The sequence below is a fragment of the Rattus norvegicus genome, chromosome 3 (assembly GCF_036323735.1).
Source record: "Rattus norvegicus strain BN/NHsdMcwi chromosome 3, GRCr8, whole genome shotgun sequence".
Lineage (NCBI taxonomy): Eukaryota > Metazoa > Chordata > Mammalia > Rodentia > Muridae > Rattus > Rattus norvegicus.
This window is the reverse complement of record NC_086021.1, coordinates 118,520,440-118,543,175: the sequence shown is the minus strand read 5'-3', so window position 1 is coordinate 118,543,175 and position 22,736 is coordinate 118,520,440. Positions and strand designations below refer to the sequence as shown.

Below are 22,736 nucleotides of genomic sequence, written 5' to 3'. Positions count from 1 at the left end.
TTAAGATTGTGACTTTTAGAGTTCAAGTCCAAATATGAATTGCATAGTTGAATGGACAATCCACTCATTCATGCATTTGCACTGTTAAGTTTGCTCATCAGTTCAGTTAAACAAATAAAATCCATGATATATATCTATTATTGAATACCTGTGAAGTAGTTTTTGCATTTCAGTCGCATGCCTATGTATATCTTTTACGGCTGTCTGTATACTTCCCAACATAGGCTTTCCTAACGTGTTGTTTAGAGTTTTAAACTAAAGTTTTCTTTTATTGACAGAGATATTATCCTACTGATGATCAAGAAATTATTATATATTTTGTCTAGATATTAAGATCTTATAATACTATTTGTACTGAAATTCAATGCAATTCCCATAAGTTGCTAAATGTAATCCTCAATTTCGTTATGGAATGTCATGATGGCTACAGACATATTCAGACTTTTTTTTAAGGAATAATACATATTTTTAGGTTTTCACATTACAATCTTGCTCTCCTTACTGCTCTCTTGTAAAAGGAATTTTCAAATAGATTATAGAAGTCACGCCTGATGCTTCTGTTCTTGTGGAGTTGCCCTAGACTCATTAGCAGGTAAGTATATGTGAATGTCAGGTACTACAGAGAAAGTAACCTTCCTCATATCTCTAGTTTGTAGTTGTTCTTTTTTTGCAGGTTACTTTGGAAGACACACTGAGTAACAATGGATGGAGGCAATCAGACTGTGGTGTCAGAATTTATTTTCTGGGGACTTTCCCGCTCACAGAGGATTGAGGTCTTACTATTTGTGGTGTTTTTAATGCTTTATCTTCTCATTGTTTCCGGAAATATTGTCATTCTTGTTTTAATCACCAACGACACCCATCTTCATTCTCCCATGTACTTCCTATTGGCCAATCTGTCCTTTATTGATATGTGGCTTTCCTCAGTCACCACTCCTAAGATGATCACAGACTTTCTCAGGGAAAACAAGACCATGTCCTTTGCAGGCTGCATGTGTCAGGTCTTCTTTGCCCATTGCATTGCTGCAGGAGAGATGGTGCTGTTGGTGGTGATGGCTTATGATCGCTATGTGGCCATCTGCAAACCCCTCCATTACTTCACCATCATGAACTTGAAGAGATGCACTGGGTTGGTGTTGACTTCCTGGACAACTGGATTTGTACATGCTATGAGCCACTTGACAGTCATTGTGGAGCTGCCCTTTTGTGGACCTAAGGAAATAGACAGCTTTTTCTGTGACATGCCATTGGTAATCAAGCTAGCTTGCATGGAATCACGTGACCTGGATATTCTAATAAATGCTGACTGTGGACTTGTAGCTGTAACCTGCTTTATTCTGTTGCTTATTTCCTACACATATATCCTTATCACTGTATGTCAGAGCTCTAAAGCTGGGGCATCTAAGGCATTGAACACGTGCACTGCCCACATCACTGTGGTGTTGATATTTTTGTGCCCTGCATCTTCATTTATGTGTGGCCTCTCAATATCACCTGGTTGGACAAATTTCTTGCTGTGTTTTATCTGTTTTCACACCTCTGCTAAACCCAGCCATTTATACACTGAGAAATAATGAGATGAAAAATGCTATGAAAAGATGTATAAGCAACTACCTTGGTCACAAAGGACATTTCTAGCCAGAAAATTGTACTAAATATTTCACATTTGAAATAGATTTTTTTCAGGGAATTTTTTATTTTGGAATAGAAAATGTTACAGAATATTTGTATCATAAATGTTGAGTTGTTGAAAATCAATGTTTATACTGATTTTTTAATCCTTATTAACTTGAGTATTTATTATTTACTTTTCGATTGTTATTACCCTTCCCGGTTTCTGGACCAACAAGTCCGTAATGCCTCCCCCTCCCCTTCTATATGGGCTTCCCGTCCCCATCCTCCCCCCATTATTACCCTCCCCACAACAGTCATGTTCACTGGGGGTTCAGTCTTGGAGGACCAAGGGCTTCTCCTTGCACTGGTGCTCTTACTAGGCTATTCATTGTTACCTACGAGATTGGAGCCCAGGGTCAGCCCATGTATATAGTCTTTGGTTAGTGGCTGAGTCCCTGGAAGCTCTGGTTGGTTGGCATTGTTGTTCATATGGGGTCTCAGGCCCCTTCAAGCTCTTCCAGTCCTTTCTCAGATTCCTTCAACGGCGGTCCCGTTCTCAGTTCAGTGGTTTGCTGCCGGGATTCGCCTATGTATTTGCTGTATTCTGGCTGTATCTCTCAGAAGAGATCTACATCCGGTTCCTGTCAGCCTGCACTTCTTTGTTTCATCCATCTTATCTGGTTTGGTGGCTGTATATGTATGCTCCACAAGTGGGGCAGGCTCTGAATGGGTGTTCCTTCTGCCTCTGTTCTAAACTTTGCCTCCATATTCCCTGCCAAGGGTATTCTCGGTCCCCTTTTAAAGGAGTGAAGTATTCGCATTTTGGTCATCCTTCTTGAGTTTCATCTGTTCTGTGCATCTAGGGTAATTCAAGCATTTGGGTTAATAGCCACTTATCAATGAGTGCTACTATGTCTGTTTTTCTGTGATTGGATTACCTCACTCAGGATGATATTTTCCAGTTCCATCCATTTGCCTATGAATTTCATAAATTATCGCTCTTGATATCTGAGTAATATTCCATTGGGTAGATGTACCACATTTTCTGTATCCATTCCCTTGTTGAAGGGCATCTGGGTTTAATTTCATTCTTCGACATGTACATATATCATTTTCCAAGTTTTTTGAAGATTCTGTCTTTCCTCAAGAATGTAGTCTTGTAATATTCGATGAAAGACATTAAACTCTCATTCTGTAGAGTTTAATGAAGTCCTTCTACTCTACTGTATTCATTTACATGTAGGTATACAGTACACTAACACCATATTGTTTTGATAACCATAGCTCTGTAATATCACTTGAGATCAAAAATAGTATTTTAATCAGAAATTTTTGTTTTGGGTCAGCAATAATTTGACTATTTTTGTGCTTCTAAACTGTTTTATTGAGGACTTTCAGTACATCTAGTGATTTCTTGGACGGTGGCATTCTAACATTGTTTGTAATTTTATGATTGGATAGTGTCTTATAGAGTTGGGTTGTGGGTAAGATTTTTAAAAATTAATTGTAAGGTCATATGTCTGGAGTCCAGGTGAAAGTAGTTTTCTGAAATTGCTGGGATGAGAAGAATAGAGCTAAAGAAAGAGGCAGTTCTCTGACCAGATCTGGCCACTTGTGCTCATGGTTTGGTAGTGATGGTCGTGTAGCAGGGTGGGTTCAGAATTGATGCAGCCAGGTCTCTAGCATGATCTTGTGTGTGGTCAAGACTCCTGGGGTAGGGTGTCATGGTTGAAATATGCAGAAATGCACAAGCCAGATCTTTTACCATTCTATCCAGGTGAACTAGATCCTGGCAGATTTTGTTATTGAGTAAGTGTTATTTAAAGACTCTCTATGTCTAGTAACTTTGACAATACTATACATTCCAAAATTGTTTGCAGGGGTAGTCTGAAGAGTTCTCACTACATAAATAAACACAAAGTACCTGATTTTTAACTGGTAAAAAACAAAACAAAACCTGAGATGCTCCTTATTTAGATTATGAGATTTTTTTTTCATAGAGTACATACATTTTAAAGATTCTTCTTCATCCTATTTATTTTGTTCATTATACTTTAATAAAGGGGTGAACAATCTAGAAGAAGTAAAAATTCAAATGTACAAAAAGAACAAATTATGACAGATGTCAGAAATCAATGAAATACAAAATAAGGTAATAAAATTGGTGAATAATGTATTAGGGCAGAGACAGAAATACTTGTGTGTGTGTGTGCATGTGTGTGCATGTGTGTGTATGTGTGTGTATGTGTGTGTGTGTTTATTTAGTATGAAAAAATAACTCAAAAACATATATGAAGGCTGTTAATCACAAATGTAGCAGGGTATGTAGGGTAGCTATCTAGGGATCAGAGGAGATAGTTGATATTTGGAGCTGATGAGTTCCAAGGATATCTATGCTATGATGGCATTTCACAAATAACTTATTATTAGGGTTAACAATATGTACACATAAAATTAATGATTATTTAATTGATAGTTAAATCTTTAATGTGTTTACATTTAAATTTGAATTGATTTGATAAAATTTTAGTATTACCAATGAAACAGAATAAAATCAAATAATTAAACAAGTTTATATCAGTGAAATTAATAACATTAAAGAAATAACAAAATGTGGAACATTTTATGTGTCTATATTTCTCAGCTTTGAGGAAATAGATGTAGTCACCAAAAATTATTCCTTTCCTTTAGGATTTATTGGAAGCCAAAATCCATCTCTCACATTTCTATTTATTATTTTATTGGAAATCTTCGACAATATAAAAATCAAAAAGACACAATAATTAAAAAATTGGAGAACTCTTTAAATTAGTAGATGGCACAAATAGTTGTTTTAAAAATAATAAAATATCCAAACAGCAATACTGTATACAAAAAATTATTACACAGAGATTGCAGATTATAAAAATTTAAAATTGTATGTATATCTACCTTAGCACCAGATTTGCAGAAGTGAAATGAATAATTCTTTTATAATATCAAGATATCAGGATTATCTTTAACAAAACTATACTTTGAAAATCATGTAACACTACTGAGAGAATTAGGGAACTTATAATAAAAACAGAAATATACAATTTTATTATTATAAGGCTCAATAGAGGATTAGAAGTTTGAGTTAGTAGATTTTATTCTTCGTGTCTTTGCTTTAGTCCTCTCTGGTTTGTTTTATGTTTGTGTGATGCCAAGTTTTATCTTTTTGTAACTTCTTCGTGCCTGGATTTTCAGCATTAGATTCCATTAAGAATTTATCTGTGAAACAAAATGTTATGAGCTTTTTTTTTTCTGTGTAATCTTGATTCTCTCATTCCCTTCTCTCTTTCTTCTCCTTCTGACCTCACAACCTCCAATCTCTTTATTATTTATCTCTGCTATATCTGGCTGTCTATACTTACCGTAAACACACACTTGCTTGTTATTCAAATTTTGTTAATTGCCCTGCAATTTTATGAAAATTGGCTAACTTAAATTAGGCCCTTCACAAAACTCATTGAGTTTTACATTTCTTCTGGGTTTCAATCATTACCAATTCTCCCTACTCCCTTTTCATATCTTGAACCCATTGAATGTTCTAGACTATTTGTTCAATTAACTGTTCCATTATTTGATTTTTATTTTGTTGAATCTTTGAGGTATTTTTGCTTGTTTTTGTCCTGTCTCTTTCCTGTAGAATGTCATTAGGCAGATAATCTTTATTAATTACTTATTATTACTTCATTTATACCTTATTTTCTCCACATGATATTAGTCATGATCTGTATCTTGAAGTTGTTTGTTTTGCTAATTCTCATAAATTAATGGCAACACTCTTACCTACTAATTTTAGCTTACTACATTCATTCAAAGAGAAAATATGATAGTTTTATTTTAATGATCATTTCGTGGATGCTTCTATGTACTTATGATTCAATTTGTTATAGTCACCACTGTCGGTCTGAACCTCATATGGTCCATTTCTTTTTGCTGGCTGACTATTTTACTTTTTTGATTTTTATTTTTGGCTTTATAATAGTAGAAATTGTTTAGGTACATTTAAGGGTGATACTAAAAAGATTTTGTAGCTGTTCATCATTTTTTTCACCACAGTTTCACTCTCTAGTTGTATTATTAAATATTGACAGCAGATACCTTATATGTTAGAGATGATATTTAGATGAAACTTATGTTTACATATATTTTAGCATGAATAAGTTTGACAATATTTCTTGTACTTATGGTTTCATCTTTTGTAAGCACTGCAAGTTTAAAACTTTTTGATAATTTTCCACTAGGTTGTTGAGTTTTTGGAATTTACCTAACATATATAATAACTGCTGTTATTATTTCGTTAAAAATAATTTTATTAGGAATATTTACTACATTGTGAATTCTAAAGATTAGTTCACATTTTAAAATATTTGTATAGTTTTTAAGTTGATTCAAACTTCAATTCACATAAAAATTGTTCTGTAGCATGTCAAATAGATCCAATACCTTCTTCCTAAAGCATCCTATTGATTACCTGACTTTATTAATAGCTCTTTCACCTTACCATTGATTAGAGATGCTGTCTGTTCATGTACCCTAGCAATTTCATGATTACTTTTTTTCTTCAATAAGTACAATTTAGACCCTTTAACTGTCTGAATTTTCCTTTCTACTTATTTGTTCATTCATTCAGATTATAATTATTCAGCTATGTTCATTCTTAGTCAGAGCTATGATGTTCCACTTTAGCCTGCAATAAAGGCAATCAGTAGAAAGGTGAAAAGCTGCCAGAATAACTGTTAAGTTTTTAAACCATGTATTCTCTCCTTTACTTCTGTCCTGATATTTAGAATTCCTACTATGATGGCAGAATACATGTACATTTCACAAATATGTGTTTGACATCTCTTGCTTATAAATGTGCTGATGTCACATTGCATATAAATGAACACAGTTTCACTTGCAACTTTACTGCCCTGAGTGACCCTCTACTAAGATAGAAATATGTCATGTCCCTGAAGTACATTCTGAAGTACCAATGTATAAAAAGTTTTGTTAACATAGAAGATTAGCATGGCTATTATAATATTATCTACTATTAACTGAGTGGTAAATATGTCATATGTTTATATCATCTTACATAACTCTGCTATTTTATTGCCTCTCACAATAATCATATGTATAGATACCATAATATCTTTTTATTAATATGATATCCAAACCTTATAAAAGATAAATAAGTCCCCATAATAATATTTAGTAAAGTTTAAGTGTAATTGAACTCAACACCTTTTAACTTTAAAATTTTGACAATAAAAAGTGATAGATGAATGTAAGTCATGTGCTTTGTGTCAACATGGTAAGTGGCCTGAGTACTCTTAACTCTTTTTCACTGTTTTAAAACCAATCATTGTATTCCACAGGGTGTCAAACACCATGAAGGTAAATCATGGTGGCAAATTCTGTCTCCATATGACACTAAGAAATATACTATTAAACTATGGTTTATTATTCTAGTAGGAAACAAATGATATATGGTAACCAGTCAGAAATATTCTTCATAAATTTTGGTAATTCAGATTTAAACTCATATTATTGACCACATTTTTAGTTATGTGAGTAGTAATTCCTTTATTATAATTTTATGAAAAATTAGCCAAACGATTTTTTGAAATTTACCTAACACATATAATAACTGCTGTTATTATTTAATTAAAAATAATTTTATTAGGGATATTTACTATATTGTGAATTCTAAAGATTAGAATTAATGTAAAATAGTCCAGCTTGTAGCTTTTGCCATCTCAAACACAAAAATATCCAGGAACTATCAGTTATACACAAATAATAACATAATAATCCCTTTAATTATTCTAAAAACAAATGAAAGAGTATCTTGAATTAATGCTATTAATTTTGAAGCTGTGTAAAAATAAAAGCTATAGTTATATAGAATAAATTGAAGGTTTAATAAACTTTCTTAAACAATTACTCAGTGAATAAAAATGGTATTTTAAAGTTGACATAAGGTCTGCTAAATAATGTAATAACGTCCTTCTTTCATGATCTCCATCTCATGGCTACAGGAGACTTAACTTCACCCAAAAATTTAAATTCCATTGACTCAGGCGTCTCATGGCAGTTTTCATCTCTGTGTTCCTCAGTGTGTATATAATAGGGTTTAAGAGAGGGGTGACCACAGAATAAAACACAGCAAGGAATTTATCTAATGACTTGATGGGAAAAGGCCAGGCATAAATAAAGATGCAGGGTCCAAAAAACAGAAGAACTACTGTGATATGAGCAGTCAGTGTAGACAGAGCCTTAGATGACCTATCAGAAGGGCGGCGCTGGATGGTCAATAGAATGATACCATAGGAGATGATTAGCAGAACAAAGGAACACACACTGAGCACACCGCTGTTGGCAATAACCATGATGTCTAACATATATGTGTCTGCACAGGCAAGTTTGAGTACTCTAGGCAGGTCACAATAAAAACTATCGACCTTATTGGGACCACAAAAGGGTAAGCTCACTGCAAAGGACAACTGGATCACTGCGTGTAAGAAGCCAATTCCCCATGCAGTAGCCACAATGCCCACACACACATTTCCACACATAATTGTAGTGTAGCTTAGAGGCTTACAAATTGCTACGTATCTATCAAAGGCCATGGCTACAAGGGTTACCATCTCACTGCCCCCAAAAAAGTGAAGTAGGAATATCTGTGTAAAGCAGCCCTTGACTGAGATCACTTTGCGTGTGTAGAAAAAATCAGCAATGGTCTTTGGAGCTGTGACAGAGGACAGACACAGATCAGCGAATGAGAGGTTGGCCAATAAGAAGTACATAGGAGAGTGGAGGTGTGAATCATAGGTCACAGTCATGACAATAAGAAGGTTTCCAAACACAATTCCTACATAGAAAACCAAAAAGAATACAAACAGAAAAATCTGAAGTTCCTGAGAGTCAGAGAGTCCAATAAAAATAAATTCTTTCACTGCAGAGCGATTTGCTTCTCTTCTTGATTCATTCCAGAAGACAGTCTCTGAACTTGCCTTGGAGAAGACAACAAAAACTGTCAGACTTGTGATGCAAACTTATGTCTGTTCACTCAATAAGGACTTGCTATGATATGTTGCATAAATCTCCCAAACTAAAAATAAAAACACAATTTAAAACTCATTGCTTTCTTGCCTGTCTTGTTCTTCAGTTAGCCAAGCTTCCCAATTTCTCTATGGCTTTACTTTCCATCCTAAGACAATGTTATTGTTCGTGCTGCTCTCTCTGAAATCTCTTCCTATCCTTCACTGATTTCTGAATGTCAAGACATTAAGAGGTAAAGAACAGTCCTTACATTTTAAATGTTAAAGTGCTTAGGAGAAAAAGAATTTCGCCAAATGAAACAAAATGAACAAAATAGAAATTGCAAAACTAAACAAATATATAAAAGTTCTAAAGACTATATGACACAGAACACTTGTATAACATAAAGGGCAGAGATAAATATGATGAGAAATGCATTATGGAAGACAAAATTTTATAAAGGAATGTCCTTGTAGAATTCTGTTTTTTGTTATTAATTTGGAAATTTACTTACAACTGATTGTGCTTAAGAATTATGTTCATCTTTCCATTTTTCCAGATTTTTACTTACGCTTTCCCAGTAAAGAATCAAATAACTATATACAATATCCTATGCAAACTTAGTAACTCTCTTTTTTTCCAAATATAGGGAAGATCTAATCATAAAATAATTCATTAGACTCTAATTTGTAGCTCCTTAATCCAGTAAAAATATAATCATGTGAACACTGAGAACACTCAAGAATGGGAATCCTACTGTGAGATTTGTTATGTTGTAGCTAGTTCATTAAGGCATTTCTTTAGAATCATACAATGCAAAAGGTGCTTTTGAGTTTCAATTTATTTTAATATGTTGAAACATTTTGGGAATAGAGAAAAAGATAGAAAAGGAAAAATTCCAGGACATGTCTCCATGAGAAATATGTCTAGGATGAAGATGGCTCAAGGGTTTTTATATGAAAAAAATCAATATGTACCATAGTAAAAACAATAAGAATTTAAGAATGTATTTTTGCAGAAAAAAGAAAAGAAATCTTTTAGGTCAGAATGAGTCACATCTGCCAAATATGTTGCTAGGAGGAGAATGATAAAATGCAACCCCCAACTAGTGTCTGTCTACAAGTAGTGTACAGTCTCCTCACGGTTTGTTAGAGAATGTCAAAAAGACTCAAGATGCTTTTGAAGAGCATACAGATTGTATTTTTAATTTCCATTCATTGAAGGATTTCTCCTGCATCTCACACTGCGTAGATGATACTTACAGCAGAGCATGACTCAGAAGAAAATACTTGAATTATGTAACCCTGAACTCAATCATTAAAATATTGTACTTTTTATAACCATTTTGTACCTTAATTTGTTTTTCAAAGAAAACATTTTTTTATTCATAGGGATAGTAATCAAGGCATTGGATTTGAGTCATATCCACAGCTTGATCCTGGATGTCTCAAGAAAAATTCCTGGACCTTTCCTTTTTTCATTTCAAAAATCCCAATCAGTAGTTCCCAGAAACTCTAAAGTTTTAACAATTTATTTGGCAACTTTTATGTAAAAAAAAAAAAGAGGCAGAAGAGGGTTAACATTTTAAATGTAAATAAATAAAATAACCAAAAAACACCCCCAAAACCAAAAAACATTAACAAAGACAAACAAAGAATTAAGCTAGGTTTCCCTCAGATTATTTTTTTAAAGTGACATAAAGAGGGGTTAGGGATTTAGCTCAGTGGGAGAGTGCTTGCCTAGAAAGCTCAAGGCTCTGGGTTCGGTCCCCAGCTCCAAATAAAATGGGGGGGGGAGAAAAAATGACATAGAGAAGAAAATACCAGACTAGGGGACCAGAAGAATAATAAAATCCACCAAATAAAGCAAAAGTAGTTTGTCAGGAAGGAAACTAGGTGTAGAAGTCAGTATTTATTGCTACTAGAACATCACTAGTGAGGGGTATTCTTTTAATACTACTCATGTTATTATAAGTACTTAAGAGAACCCTACAGGATTTTCATTTTTTTTCTTGAGGAAAAAAAATCATAATTGAGTTCTACAAAAAGAAATCTTAATCATAGTAACACTTAATAATCAACAAAACTCTAAGGTGTTGCTTCTACTGATAAATTCAAATGTCATTCCACTTACTTCTTTCATAACTTGAAGAGACAGCAGTGATCTAAAGAAACAGAACAGTACAGAGTCCCATTATATACTCTTTCAAAGCATTAACATTTCTGGGAGATTGACTTTTATGTGAATCGTTCTCCTGAGCAAAGTGATTGGCTAATGGTTAAGCATTCATGAAGTCATCAGAAGCCCTTGGAGAATTCAGAAACAGCCAGAGGCTTACTGGCAGACTGATTCAATGTTACAGGTTTTCACATAATCTTGGAGGAAACATGGTCTATTCCTCAGTTAAGGGACATTGTCACAATTTCGTGGGTCACTGGATAATATTACTATTTCATTCAATCTAAGTTTGAGTGTCAAAAATTAAAATAAATGAGACAATATGGAGAAATTAAATTTTTTAAATATTAATCAGGCAGTGAAAGGTAATATTTAGATTTTATATGAATAGGATAGCATAAGCTATCAAGGACCAATATGTGGAGAACATAGAAAAATACTCATTAGTATTAACATTCTCAGTGCTTATAGTTTGCTCTATTTTTCAGATTTAACTACAATGAAGACATTAAAATTTGCTGTGGTAAACAACAAATGTTTTTAAATCATATCTAATTTCAGAAAATAAGTGTTCAGAAGTCCTCTAAATTATACATGCCTTTTCCTCTAAATCATGAAATTCTGCAAAGAAGACTACCAGTCCAGCAAAGTTGTGCTATTGTAATATACAACATTTTTGTGTGGAGTGAAGGTATTACATGGTTCAAAAATACTATGGTCTATATCTTAAATGACAATATAAATCAAGCATTACAAGCCCAGCTGGGAAGAACACATACAAGTTTTAACAGTGTTGCTTTTCCTCTTTTTCATTCTTAAAGTATACAAGACTATTACTCTAGTTCACATATTTTTTTGCTTTAGTAAACCCGAATTTTTCCCCACTGTGTCCATATACTTTCCCTAAGAGATATCTATTAATATTCAGTGTTGTCCCATCTGCAAACGGTTGCTAATAAAGTTTCATTACACATACATTTGAATTTTTTTACTTAATTTTAATCATTTTTTAAAGTTCAGTTTGTATCCCCATCCTCATCTGCCCTCATACAGTTCCTCCTCCCATTCCTCATCTCCTGTCTCCAAGAAAGGATGTCCCCGAAACCCATTCATCCCACCCTTCCACAACATCCCACCCCAACTGGCCTCTACACTTCCTGGAGCTGAAAGTTTCTTGAGGTTAGGCAAGACTTCCCTCACTGAGGTGAGACAAGGCAGTCCTCTGCTATATATTTGTCAGGGGCCTCAGACTAGCTAGTGTATGCTGCCCAGTCGGTAGCTCAGTGTCTGAGAGAGCTCATGGGTCCAGTTTAGTTGACACTGCTGGTCTTCCTATGTGGTCGCCCTCCTCCTCACCTTCTTCCAGCCATTCCCTGAATCAATCACAGGGGACCTGAACTTCAGTCTATTGGTTGGGGTATGTGAATTTTTACAAGCAAAGTGGCATAGAATTTGTGCAATAATCGTTGATACACTTTAGATATGCCTATTAAGAAAAATCTGTGCTCCAGGTACGTAAATATGAAATGAATAATATTATTAAATTTATTGAAATTGGATGAAATGAAGTAGTAATTATTGTTTAAAAATCTCTACCAGGCTCTAATCCACATAGACAGATACGGTAAGAGACCCGCAGAATTTACCAAGTATCCTCTCTCCCAAGTGTCTGGCCAAGCCTGGAGTCTAGAAAACACCTGGATTTGACCACTGCTCATTCCCACGGCACCAAGACACTCTTGGCCAATCCCTGAGCACAAATGTCCAGATTTGGTCAGAGTTCTGACTGTCTTATTATGCTATTTATAGTGTCCCAATTGTTTCATTAAACTGATAGCCCACTGTCCTTCCTTGTGCAAACAGTCTAATGGGCTAATAGTTCATTGGGGAAATTCAAATCAAAATGACCCTGAGATTCCACCCCATACCAGTCAAAGGTCAAAAACTCAGGTGACAGTGGATGCAGGTAAGGATATGGAGAAAGGGGAATACACATCTATTGTTGGTGGAATTTCAAGCTGGTATAACAACTCTAGAAATCAATCCTAAAAATTGAAAATAGTTCTACCTGAAGACACATCTATACCACTCTTGGGCATATACCAACATATAAAAAGATACATGTACCACAAAATTCATAACAGTCTTATTTCTAGAAGCTGGAAATAACCAAAATGTTCTTCAGCAGAGGAACGAATAGTGAAAATGTGTTACATTTACACAACGGGATACTACTCAGCTATTATAATATTGACTTAATGAAATTCACAGGTAAATGGCTAGAACTTGAAAATAACATCCTGAGTGAGGTAGTACATCTCAAAGAACACATGTAGTTATATTCACTGATAAGTAGAAATTAGGCAAAATTTTGGAATACCAACAATACACATCACAGATCATATGAAGGTCAGAACGAAGGAAGACCAAAATCTAGTACTTCAGACCTACTTATAAGGGGGAACAAAATCATCAATGGAAGTGGAGGGAGGGAGGAAATTGGGAGTGAGAGATGAGGGGGAGGAAAGAAAGGGGGCAGGACCAGGTATGGGAGGAGATCGTGCAGATGTACAGAGGGTCAGGAAATTGAACAGTAGTATGAATCAATGAGAAATGGGGAACTGGCGTAGCCACCAGAAAGTCTTAGATGCCAGGAAAGCGAGAGGCTCCCAGGACCCAACATGGTGGTTGGGAGGATGACTTTAGATGAAATATCCAAAAAGGGGAGAGAGAACCTGTAAAGAACAAACTCAGAGGTTAGTTAGGCAAATCCCCCTCTTTGAAGGATGAGGCCATGCACATATTTCAAAAATATTAACCTACAATTGCTCCTATGCAAAGGAAATGCAAGGAAAAAGAGTGGATCAGAAACTGAAGGAAAGTCCATCCAGAGACTGACTCACTTGGGGTATCCCATATTCAGACACCAACCCAGACACTATTGCTGATGCCAAGAAGTGCTTGCTGAAAAGAGCCTGATATGGATGACTCCTCAGAGGCTTGACCAGAGCTTTACTGATACAGATGAGGATGCTTGCAGTGTTCTGGCTGAGCACAGCAACCCCAATTGAGGAGTTAGAGGAAGGACTGAAGGAGATGAAGGGGTTTGCAACCCCATAGGAAGAAAAACTATATGAATTAGCCAGACCTCCCCAACGCTCCCAAGGACTAAATAACCAACCAAAGAATATACACGGAGGAACCAATGGCTCCAGGTATGCATGTATGTAGCAGAGGATTGCCTTATCTGGCGCTAATGGGAGGGGAGACCCTTGGTACTGTGAAGACTCGATGCCCCTGCCTAGTGGAATACTAGAGGTGTGGCAGGAGTGGGTGAGTGGGTGGGGGAGCACCCTGATGGAAGCAGGGGGGAGGGGGATGTCATAGGGTGATTGTGCAGGAAAATCCAGGAAGGGGGATGACATTTGTAATGTAAATAAATAAAATAACCAATAAAAACATATATAGTACTTTTACCTTATAATCAGCAGAATTTATTACAACTGAATCTCAAGTGAAATATTTAAGAGGAACACACCTTAATTTTCTAAAATCAGCAGAGGAAATATTAGTATTCCACAGAGTTTATACTCATGATATCCAATTTATACCTGACAATATTACATACACGTACAGATCACACATCATCAGTCATGTGATTAATATTTGACAGAGATTTGCAATGCCCAAGGGTATTATATTCACAGCATGAGTTTTGTTCTGGTCATATCTCACACCTTTAGCATATGATCTCATAGCTAAGTGAGGATGCTTCAATCCCACTTAGAAGAGGAAGGAAATAATAAGAGGAGGCTGAGGGAGTGAGGGACCTGGTTGCAAGAAGGGAGGGGTAGGCAAAAGTGGAACAGGATCAGGTGGGTATGCTGGGAGGCATGAGACAAGCCAGGAGAATGAATGGAAAGAAGCAGCCTCGGGGAGTGGAAAGTGGGGGGACCCTCTAGATAGTAGCAAAGATCCAGGAAGGTGGAGACTCTCAGGAGTCAATGAAGGTGACCTGAGCCAAAATGCCCAAAAACAAGGAGAGGGAATTCAGAGTCCATATCCAGTAGATAGACAGGGCCTCACATGGAGGAACTGAGTTACTAACTCACAATCAAAATTTCTGACCCAAATGTCCCTGTCTAAAAGAAGTACAGGGACAAAAATGGAGAAGAGACTGAAGGGAAAGCAGTCCAATAAGTGTCCCAACTTGAGATCCATCTCATGAGGGAAGGGGACACCAAAGCCTAACACTACTACTGATGCTGTGACATGTTTACAGATGGAAACCTGGCATTCCTGCCTTTGAGAAGCCCTCCAGCAGCTGACTGAGAAAGAAGCAGATACTTGCACCAGTCATTGGCCTGAAGTTGGAACCGTTAAGGTTGAATTGGGGGAAGGATTAAAGAAGCCTAAAGGGAGAGGATCCCATAGGAAGACCAGCACTCTCAACTAGCTCAGACCCCATGGACCTCCCAGAGTCTCAGAAACCAACCAGAGCATACAGGAGCTGGTCAAAGGACCCAGAACATACACAGTAGAGTTCTGACTGGTGCAGCTTCAGTGGGAGATGTGCTTAATCCTTGGGAGATTTGAGACCTGAGGAAAAGGGGAGGCCTGTTGGGGTGGGTGACCTTCACACAGATAAAGGAAAAGAGGAATAGGATGAGGAACTCTGGGAAGGCAGACTGAGAAGGGTAGTCAACGACTGGAATGTAAATAAATACAATAATTTTTTAAAAAAATTGTAGTCATTTAGATTATATTGATAGTGTAAGAGACCAGGCAGGAGCAAACTTCTGTATATTCCTTATTGATACAGTGAATGGTTTTGAAAAGTTGGCTGACATTATCAATGCTGGGATGAGTAACAGGAGATTTTACTTGTCCCTCTCTTTCTATGTACACAAACTTGTAGCACTCAGTATTCCTCTTCACAGAGAACTCCCTAAGAGATGTCCAAGGTAATTATTTCCAACTTTCTCATTTTGTTCAGAACACAGAACCTGTGACACGGAACACCCATGAGACAATTTCAGGAACTGAAGATTGGTCAGGCTGAAGGGAAAACTGTCTCTACACAATATCAATGTCTTCATAAGCACATATCAGATGGGAAGAAAATGTGACCCAAGAGAAAATTGTGATTTTGGTAAGTCATCTCTCTGATAGTCACCTATTACATAATTCTTAAAATATTTCTAGTTATATCTTTATACCAATGTCTACTATGTATTGGGTTGAGAATTTTTTTCTCAACCTCTGAGGCCAATTAAAGTGTTTTCTCTACCTCTCCTATTTCATGAGATCTCATGACTGTATCATAAGTTCATCATATTTTAAATCAGGTAATCTATATAAGCTATATCCAGATAACATTTTACAACTATTCACTTCAACTTAAACAGACAAAATATTTTTAAGTCAAAGAGTACATAGTAGAGAAGAAAACGTTAAACAAAAAGTTGGGAGTAAAAATGAAAATCAGTTTAGTAGTTTTTTTTTAATAGAAATTAGTTCAAATCATTCTGCCAACTGTTGCCTGTAAGGAGAATAAGGATTAGCCACTCCTAAAGATGAACCCCTTGTTTATTATTAAATGTAGACAGGTCAATCTTAAAATCATTAGTCTCAACAATAATGAAGTCAATAGATTGAACTTATATGCATTTGTTCATATACATACATGTATATACACATATATGTAACACTAAATGTTAAGGACAAAATGTTAGCCACAGAGTGTTAGCATGGAAATAGTATGCAGGGGTGGTATCTGGGAGTGGGAATGGGAATAAAAGTTATTTGTATTGGTATTGAGAATAAAAGGAAATAGGAAAATTGTGTAATTTTACTTTAAGTAAGAACATATATAAAAACATATTCATATATGAATTTAGAAATTTATAAAAATAACTTTTAAGAAAGATATAAATACATGTGTATATATGTATATAGTGCATATGTATTTACATATGAACCTATATGGTACATTTGAAGATACATACACACACAAACACACACCCCCACACACACAGACACACACACACACACACACACACACACACACACACACACATATATATATGAATAATATTGTTTCAAAATATACTAGGAAATATGATTCATGATTAAAGGAACAACTCATATATTATTGTACTCTGAATTTAATGGAAAGCTTTAATGATTCCCATGTGTATATTTTATTTTATATTTTCACAACACATTGGATTGAGAATGTAACACATTCTAAGCCCTTGTAATATATGGCATCATTTTTACTAGTCTCTCAGTTAACACACAGAAACAAATCATTCTGAGTAACATCATGAAAACAGGTCTAATAATACACTGTCACTACTATGTATCAGAAAGCAGTTGTATGATTTTCATTCTCAGAGGTCTGATCAAGGAGTGTTCTACATCATCTATAATACTAGAAGCAACAATTCAAAAGGCGTTACTTGAGACTCTTGGTTCTCTTTTGCAGCAGAGGTCCAAAAAGAGAGTTTGACATCAATTTGTAAATGAATTCATTCTCTTAGTAATTGCTTCTACAGTTTTATCATGATCATCAAAATTGAGCTCAATAAACCCAACACCATGCTACAGTGGAAGAGGAGAAAATGCAGGAGTTCTTAAGCCTATGCAAATAATCACAACCAACTAAAAATTCATGAGAGTGAGAGAAGTGAATTATCCAGGATAGAGCATTTCCATTGTTTATCCAATACTAATGGTCAGCCTTGAAAACATATACACGTAACATTATACAGTCGGAATAGTGTGTATATATATATATATATATATATATATATATATATATATATATATAAATGTATATCTGTATGTATATGTATATGTGGTATTCATATAAATATAATTATTAAATTATAGATGATTTATAATATAATTAATGAAGCAGGAGGCCATGGTTTTCTTTTTTTCACCTTTAATTACACGTAAGTTACAATACAATTTATTCTGAATACAGTTTCCTGAATACAGTTTATCTCATACAATTTATTCTGAATACAGTTTCCTTTCCTCTATTGCTTCATGTTCCTTCCCACCTCCTCTCTCATTTGGATGCATCCCCTTTGGGTCTCTCACTAGAAAAGAACAGGCTTCTAAGGGAAAATAACAAAACATAGCAAAATAAAATATACTAAGATAAAACAACAATCATCATACTAAAATTGGATATAACAAGCCATCAGAAAAATTTAAGAGCTGCAAGAGAAGGCACAAGAATCAGAGACCCACTGTTCAGGAGCTTGATAAGATTACTAAAACGTGACCTGTAGTGTGTATGTAGAGGTGTGATCCATGTAGGCCCTGTGCTTGCTGCTTTTCTCGCTGTGAGTTCATATGAGCTTTTTTCAGTTGAGGTATGGCCTTTTTCTTCCCCATTTATTTGAAAGAGAACAGGGATCAATATATAAGAGAATCTTGAGGGAGGAAATCAAATGGAGAAATGTGTTAATTATATTATAATCATAAAATAAATAAAAGAAATAATACCAAAGTACCCCAAATGTTCATGTTGACCTGAAACTTTTTGGCATATGGGAAAAGTAATTCAAAGAAAACACAATCTTCACTATATAATAAATGAGTTTTCTTTCCTTATGATAGTGTTTGGGATAAATATTGTCCACATGCTCTAGGATAAAAGAAAGTGAGACCTATAAGTCTCCAGACACTAAGAGAATAACTGAATGGAGAAGAAAATGGGCATGACTCTTCCCTCTCTGGCTCCGGTACTGTTCAGTACATCAGCGTAAGCACCAGGTCTCTGTCTTGAGTGCAGTGACTGCTGCTTGCTTGAAGGAGAGTTGCATACTCATCTAAGACTGACAGCCAAATGAGAGGTAGGCTGATATGTTTATTTAATTTATTATATTTTTGAAAACAACACTGATGATCAGTAGATCAGGGACACAATCAGAAAATATACTGATTCTAGAAGAAATATTACTCACACCAGGAAACAACAACATTCCAAAATCAAAAGTCCCATCAACATTATTTATGCAATTTGACACCAATGTTTTCTGAAGCTAAGATTGTGACTTTTAGAGGTCAAGTCCAAATATGAATTGCATAGTTGCATGGACAATCCACTCTCATGCATTTGCACTGTTAGTTGGCTCATCAGTTCAGTTAAACAAAGGAAATCTATGATATATATATATATATATATATATATATATATAAATGAATACCTGTGGACTAGTTTTTGCATTTCAGTCACATGCCTATGTACATCTTATATGGCTTCCTGTATGCTTCTCAACATAGGCTTTCTAAGGTGATGTTTAGAGTTTTAAACTAAACTTTTCTTTTATTGACAGAGATATTATCATACTGATGATCAAGTAATTATTATATATTTTGTCTAGATATTAAGATATTATAATACTATTTGTACTGAAATTCAAAGCAATTCCCAATCAGTTGCTAAATGCAATCCTAAATTTCGTTATGGAATATCATGAGGACTACAGACCTATTCAGACTTTTTTTTAAGGAATAACACATATTTTTAGGTTTTCACATTTCAATCTTGCTCTCCTTACTGCTCTCTTGTAAAAGGAATTTTCAAATAGATTATAGAAGTCACGCCTGATGCTTCTGTTCTTGTGGAGTTGCCCTAGACTCATTAGCTTTCATTTTGGGCACCAGTCACTCCTATCTGCCTTAGCTTTCCCTTTGTGTGCATTTCTATCAGGTAAGTATATGTGAATGTCAGGTACTACAGAGAAAGTAACCTTCCTCGTATCTCTAGTTCGTAGCTGTTCTTTTTTTGCAGGTTACTTTGGAAGACACACTGAGTAAAAATGGAAGGAGGCAATCAGACTGTGGTGTCAGAATTTATTTTCTGGGGACTTTCCCGCTCACAGAGGATTGAGGTCTTACTATTTGTGGTGTTTTTAATGCTTTACCTACTCATTGTTTCCGGAAATATTGTCATTCTTGTTTTAATCACCAATGACCCCCATCTTCATTCTCCCATGTACTTCCTATTGGCCAATCTGTCCTTTATTGATATGTGGCTTTCCTCAGTCACCACTCCTAAGATGATCACAGACTTTCTCAGGGAACACAAGACTATTTCCTTTGCAGGCTGCATGTGTCAGGTCTTCTTTGCCCATTGCATTGCTGCAGGAGAGATGGTGCTGTTGGTGGTGATGGCTTATGATCGCTATGTGGCCATCTGCAAACCCCTCCATTACTTCACCATCATGAACTTGAAGAGATGCACTGGGTTGGTGTTGACTTCCTGGACAACTGGATTTGTACATGCTATGAGCCACTTGACAGTCATTGTGGAGCTGCCCTTTTGTGGACCTAAGGAAATAGACAGCTTTTTCTGTGACATGCCATTGGTAATCAAGCTAGCTTGCATGGAATCATGTGACCTGGATATTCTAATGAATGCTGACTGTGGACTTGTAGCTGTAACCTGCTTTATTCTGTTGCTTATTTCCTACACATATATCCTTATCACTGTATGTCAGAGCTCTAAAGCTGGGGCATCTAAGGCGTTGAACACATGCACTGCCCACATCACTGTGGTGTTGATATTTTTTGTGCCCTGCATCTTCATTTATGTGTGGCCTCTCAATATCACCTGGTTGGACAAATTTCTTGCTGTGTTTTACTCTGTTTTCACTCCTCTCCTAAACCCAGCCATTTATACACTGAGAAATAAAGAGATGAAAAATGCTATGAAAAGATTTATAAGCAACTACCTTGGCCACAAAAGAAATTTCTAGCCAGAAAATTGTACTAAATATTTCACATTTGAAATAGATTTGATTTTTTTCTGGGAATATTTTATTTTGGAATAGAAAATGTTGCAGAATATTTGTATCATAAATGTTGAGTTGGTCAAAATCAATGTTTATACTGATTATTTTTATCCTTATTAACTTGAGTATTTCTTATTTACATTTCGATTGTTATTAACGTTCCCGGTTTCTGAGCCAACATTCCCCTAGCAACTCCCCCTCCCCTTCTATATAAGTTTCCCCTCACCATCCTCCCCCATTATTACCCTCCCCCCAACAATCACGTTCACTGGGGGTTCAGTCTTGCAGGACCAAGGGCTTCCCGTTCCACTGGTGCTCTTACTAGGCTATTCATTGCTACCTATGAGGTCAGAGTCCAGGGTCAGTCCATGTATAGTCTTTGGTTAGTGGCTGAGTCCCTGGAAGCTCTGGTTGCTTGGCATTGTTGTACATATGGGGTCTCGAGCCCCTTCAAGCTCTTCCATTCCTTACTCTGATTCCTTCAACGGGGGTCCTATTCTCAGTTCAGTGGTTTGCTGCTGGCATTCGCCTCTGTATTTGCTGTATTCTGGCTGTGTCTCTCAGAAGAGATCTACATCCAGTTCCTGTCCGCCTGCGCTTCTTTGCTTCATCCATCTTATCCAGGTTGGTCGCTGTATATATACATATATGCCATATGTAGGGCAGGCTCTGAATGAATGTTCCTTCTGCCTCTGTTCTAAACTTTGCCTCCCTATTCCCTGCCAAGGGTATTCTTGTTCCCCTTTTAAAGAAGGAGTGAAGCATTCACATTTTGATCATCCGTCTTGAGTTTCATGTGTTCTGTGCATCTAGGGTAATTCAAGAATTTGGGCTAATAGCCACTTATCAATGAGTGCTACTATGTGTGTTTTCCTGTGATTGGATTACCTCACTCGGGATGATATTTTCCAGTTCCATCCATTTGCCTATGAATTTCATAAATCATCGCTCTTGATATCTGAGTAATATTCCATTGTGTAGACATACCACATTTTCTGTATCCATTCCTCTGTTGAAGGGCATCTGGGTTTAATTTCATTCTTCGACATGTTCATATATCATTTTTCCAAGATTTTTGAAGATTCTGTCTTTCCTCAAGAATGTAGTCTTGTAATATTCGATGAAAGACATGTCACTCTCATTCTGTAGAGTTTAATGAAGTCCTTCTACTCTACTGTATTCATTTACATGTAGGTATACAGTACACCAGCACCATATTGTTTTGATAACCATAGCTCTGTAATATCACTTGAGATCAAAAATAGTATTTTAATCAGAAATTTTTGTTTTGGGTCAGCAATAATTTGACTATTTTTGTGCTTCTAAACTGTTTTATTGAGGACTTTTCAGTACATCTAGTAATTTCTTGGATGTTGGCATTCCTACTTTGTTTGTAATTTTATGATTGGATAGTGTCTTATAGAGTTGGGTTTTGGGTAAGATTTTTAAAAATTAATTGTAAGGTCATATGTCTGGACTCCAGGTGAAAGTAGTTTTCTGAAATTGCTGGGATGAGAAGAATAGAGCTAAAGAAAGATGCAGTTCTCTGATCAGATCTGGCCATTTGTGCTCATGGTTTGGTAGTGAAGGTCGTGTAGCAGGGTGGGTTCAGAATTGATGCAGCCAGGTCTCTAGCAAGATCTTGTGTGTGGTCAAGACTCCTGGGGTAGGGTGTCATGGTTGAAATATGCAGAAACGCACAAGCCAGGTCTCTTACCATTCTATCCAGGTGAACTAGAATCTGGCAGATTTTGTTATTTAGTAAGTGTTATTTAAAGACTCTCTAGTTCTAGTATCTTTGACAATATTATACATTCCACAATTGGTTGCAGGGGTAGTCTGAAGAGTTCTCACTACATAAATAAACACAAAGTACCTGATTTTTAACTGGTAAAAAACAAACACAAAAACAAAACCTGAGATGATCATTATTTAGATTATGGGATTTTTTTTCATAGAGTACATACATTTTAAAAGATTCTTCTTCATCCTATTTATTTTGATCATTATACTTTAATAAATGGGTGAACAATCTAGAAGAAATAAAAATACAAATGTACAAAAAGAACA

The 22,736-nt window shown here is 35.7% G+C and overlaps 2 protein-coding genes and 1 pseudogene across 2 annotated transcripts; 2 read left to right on the top strand and 1 right to left on the bottom strand.

Annotated features, from left to right (window-relative positions):
- Nucleotides 702-1,638, top strand: Or4k42c-ps1 (olfactory receptor family 4 subfamily K member 42C, pseudogene 1; annotated as a pseudogene).
- Or4f5 (olfactory receptor family 4 subfamily F member 5) lies at nt 7,662-12,218 on the bottom strand. The gene is made up of 3 exons (XM_006234699.1): nt 12,205-12,218; nt 10,804-10,834; nt 7,662-8,642 (listed from the first exon to the last, which is right to left on the bottom strand). The coding sequence occupies exons 1-3, from the start codon at nt 12,216-12,218 to the stop codon at nt 7,662-7,664; spliced, it is 1,026 nt and encodes a 341-aa protein (XP_006234761.1).
- A 7,473-nt stretch (nt 12,219-19,691) lies between these two features.
- On the top strand, nt 19,692-20,630 carry Or4k42b (olfactory receptor family 4 subfamily K member 42B). Its single transcript, NM_001001069.1, has one exon. The coding sequence runs from the start codon at nt 19,692-19,694 to the stop codon at nt 20,628-20,630; it is 939 nt and encodes a 312-aa protein (NP_001001069.1).
- Nucleotides 20,631-22,736: the final 2,106 nt, after the last annotated feature.